The sequence below is a fragment of the Hemitrygon akajei genome, chromosome 3 (genome assembly GCF_048418815.1).
Source record: "Hemitrygon akajei chromosome 3, sHemAka1.3, whole genome shotgun sequence".
NCBI lineage: Eukaryota > Metazoa > Chordata > Chondrichthyes > Myliobatiformes > Dasyatidae > Hemitrygon > Hemitrygon akajei.
In genome coordinates, this window is record NC_133126.1 from 122960361 (window position 1) to 122964275 (window position 3915).

At 37.6% G+C, this 3915-nt stretch overlaps 1 protein-coding gene across 1 annotated transcript; it reads left to right on the forward strand.

Moving 5' to 3' along the window:
* Window positions 1–1114: 1114 nt before the first annotated feature.
* Window positions 1115–2621, forward strand: LOC140723676 (probable G-protein coupled receptor 148). Its single transcript, XM_073038242.1, has one exon. It carries the CDS (start codon window positions 1563–1565, stop codon window positions 2619–2621), a length of 1059 nt encoding a protein of 352 aa, XP_072894343.1. The 5' UTR covers window positions 1115–1562.
* The last annotated feature ends 1294 nt before the right edge of the window (window positions 2622–3915 follow it).

The following is a 3915-nucleotide window of genomic DNA, read 5'->3' on the forward strand; positions in this document are numbered from 1 at the left end:
AGTTATTAATTGTCATAAATACTGTGCACCATCGATCTTCATGCCATCCAACTCAAGAACTGGTGCTAATACTATTCTGTGTCTATTGAATTTTACTGTAGTTATGTGTTCTGTTGTAACTAAATACTGTGTCCAAAGTGACTAACTCAAATAATTACAACTCTGATGTGCAGAAGGGCAGCACTGACTGTTGAGTTCAGTTGCAACACTGAATGCACAACATGTTGAACCTTGAAATGGATGGGCTACAGGAGCAAAAGATCAATATTAGGAGGTACCTAAAAAAGTGGCCACTGAATGTATCTAGAAATGTTCAAGGGTCTTTCAGTGACATACCAAATCTCCTCAAACTTATGACAAAGAAGAGCTGCTGGCATGCCACCTTCATCAATGTGTTGGGCCCAGAACAGACCATCTGAGACAAAGCAACACACACAAAGTGCTGGAGGAATCCAACAGGCAGTACTGAGGAAGGGCCTCGGCCTGAAACGTCAACTGTTTACTCTTTTCCACAGATACTGCCTGGCCTGCTGAGTTCCTCCAGCATTTTGTGTGTATTGCTTCGGATTTCCAGTATCTGAAGATTTTCTCATGTTTGAGATCATCTGAGTTGATGGTGCTCGGGATCTAGAAGTTGCTCATCTCAACCACCTACCCCTCAAAAAGGACTTGTGTGTGTTCTCCCAACATTCCCTTCCTAAGCCTGCAAAGCAAGCCTAACACTTACAGGAATGAGATGTGTTGATCAATAGTTGGGCAATGTAATAGGTCAAAAACTGCAAGGTGATCTACTTGGATAAGTTTATTCAGCTGACTCCAGTACCAATGTGGCATTATCCTAACAGGTTACTTAAAGGATTTTCTGTACAAAACCAATAATGATATTGCTATTAAAAACAAATTCAATCTTTGGAGCATGAGAAGTGACAAATGTGGTTTAGTGTTAGCTTGAGAGATGGAGCTGTTATTCATTTAGAATCTGTTTTAATTAATGAAATCCTTCTGTTCACTGGCATTGATCGGATAAAATGCGTCCAATGAAGTGTCAAATCAAACAATGTGTCCAATGAGTGTCAAATCAACAACCTGTCTCCTGACAAATGAAGTGGCAGTGTGTCTCTGCTCTGCTGCAAGCGACAGATTTGGTGCTGTGCTGATTTTTAGGGCACTAAACCAATTCCATTTGAAGGAACATTTTTGGTAGAGAATTTTGGTTTTTTTAATCAGATAAAGATAAAATTCTATTTAAGTCTGGATCTTGGTTTCAGCTTCTGCTACATTTATTTTTATGAATATGTTTATGAAAATAAGAAAGCACATACTGCACCAGCTTCGAGATGCATATAAGAACTGTGTGAAGAATTGTTCCTTTTACACTTGAAGAGGAGGATTTTTCTTCTTTACGTTTCAAGAATATACAGGATCACATGAGTACAAGTATTATCTGCAGTAAGACTGAAGGGATTTTGATCAAAATGAGCAAATCAAGTTGAAGACCGTTGCTGGACTGGATGAAAGCAAACACTAATTTGTGGTCATGAGTTGATTTCAAGTGGTATGCAATGAATTTGTATAATTGCAATCATCGTGCCGACCACAATGAGATGTCTCTTCTAGCTGAAGAACTCGTTACTGTACAGTTCCCTGCAAATGCTTCCCATTCCATGGATTTTCTTCAGCACAAAGACATGCAAGCATGGGTGAATGCTTTGGGACACTCCAAAACAAATATTTTGATGATTCCTCTGATAATTTGCCTTTTTGCCTCATTGTTGGCTGCACCTCTTGTCTTGATTGCCATCTTTTCAAACAACAACCTTCATCAGGAAACCAGGTATCTGCTGCTTGCCAACACTTTGGTTAATGATCTAATTTATTCAGTACTGAACACCTTCATCGACATCCTTAATGCTGCAGGTGTCGGGATGCCTAAAGTTGTTTGCGAAACACTATTGTATGTGTTAACAGTGTCTTATTGTAATGGCCTTCTGACAGTTACCGCAATGGTGGTGGACACTTACGTGGCTGTTAGCTGGCCCCTTCATTATCCCTCACTTTTACCTCGATCCAGGGCCCTGAAAATCATCATCTGTATTTGTATTGCTTCTGCCACAGCTCCATCTGTCATTTATATAATGACACTCGGAACTCAACAGAATCCATTGTCCACAATATCAGTTTGTATTTTACCTTTAATATTCATGTTTTCCTTCCTTCGATTACCTATATTAAAAATGTATTACAGTTTTACAGTAATTTACTTTCTAATATGTTTAGTACTGATTTCCAGTAGCTATGTCATGTTATACTGCAAAACTAAGACATCAGGAATATGGACTGGCAACTCCAGGGCAAGGCAGACTTACCTTATTCATTCAATGCTGCTATTCTTTTACTTCATCCCCTTGCTTGTGCTGGTGGCAGGGGGTACACTCCAAGAAATGGACCTGATTTCCTATGTGACGGGACTCTGGATCAATATGTCAATGGCAAATTTGCTTATGATGTTACCCAAAGCAGTTTCCCCATACGTTTATGCACTGCGGTACCGAGAGGTGACAAAATCAATCCAAACTTTATCACTGCTGAGGCACATTAGGCGTGTAAACCCCACTGATTAGCACCATCGGGATACTTGATTCATTCAAACAAATCTACTGATACTTGATTCATTCAAATGCAATTTTCAACCATAGGAAAACTGTCAATAGCTTGCATTTAGGATTCTGACTTCATTATTGTTGGCTGAACTAAAGTGATGAACCTCTTAGTAATTCATGAATGAATAATGATTCCATATAGGTTTTGTGTGCCACACACTAATGTCTTTCATTTCCTGGCAGAAAATTTAGCTCCAGGGATGGTTATGAACTTCTTTCTAGCAATGTTACCTGTTTTATTTGCACTCTGATTCTAAATGAATGCACTTTACACAGTGCTGGTATTAGAGATAGTTTTCCTCTTGGATTGTTTGCAATTAAATGACACTCGTAGAATATCCAAATAACAATTTAAACCATGAGTCAGCTTCTGGCCTCTATCCTTAAAAGCACTAGTAATCATCCAAACTGGAAAAACCATTGCTGTCTTATTGTGGATAAATAAAACAAAATGGGTGAATCTATCCGGGATGTGGGGTGCTCAAAAATGGTTCTACCTCCTGTTTTGTAGAAGATTTCTTTATTTAATTTATTCTTCTGTTAATAAGTTGGTTTGCAAATGTAATGAGGTACAATTTCTAGCTCTTTTAAGGACAGAGGTTAGAGGCTAATTTATGAACTAACCATTCAGTGGTACAGTCTAAGTGTAATTTACTGCAAGTAATCTTAGAGGGAAACGTGCTCAGATACCACATTAGTGTAAGGTAAATTTATTTGGAACCAGTCGACAAAACAATTAACTTTGCTGGAAGGATGTTCACAACTCAACACTGATGCAACTTACATACATGACAGGAAAGTAATTAACATGAAACATTATTCATCTATCACTAGTACATATCACACACATACACATACATTCATATCTCACTTTCTCACAAATCCACACATGCATAACTTGTGTATTAAATATTTGAGTAATATTGTAAATATATTGTTTGATTAAGCATTCTTGTTCATTTAAATAATTATAGGTTATTTCTAAAAATATGTGGATGGCATACGTCATCGCGTGATACATGCATTCCTGGCTTAAAGTAAAAGTGAAACTAGCATACACAAGTTATTCTGGCTCCCTGTTTTGTTTTCAATTAGTTTAACATTTTGGAGTTACAAAACATAACAGTGGTTATAAGGAAATTTGAAACAAACCCGAGACGACTACCTACCTGTTGAAGTGCAGTGAGAAATTAGAGTTCAAAAAAAAGGCAGTTCATAAACAGTGAGTATTGGGTGATAATAATGAAATTTTTTT

Coding starts and splice junctions, on each gene's coding strand:
- LOC140723676 (XM_073038242.1), top strand. CDS start 1,563: ATGAATTTGTATAATTGCAATCATCGTGCCGACCACAATGAGATGTCT.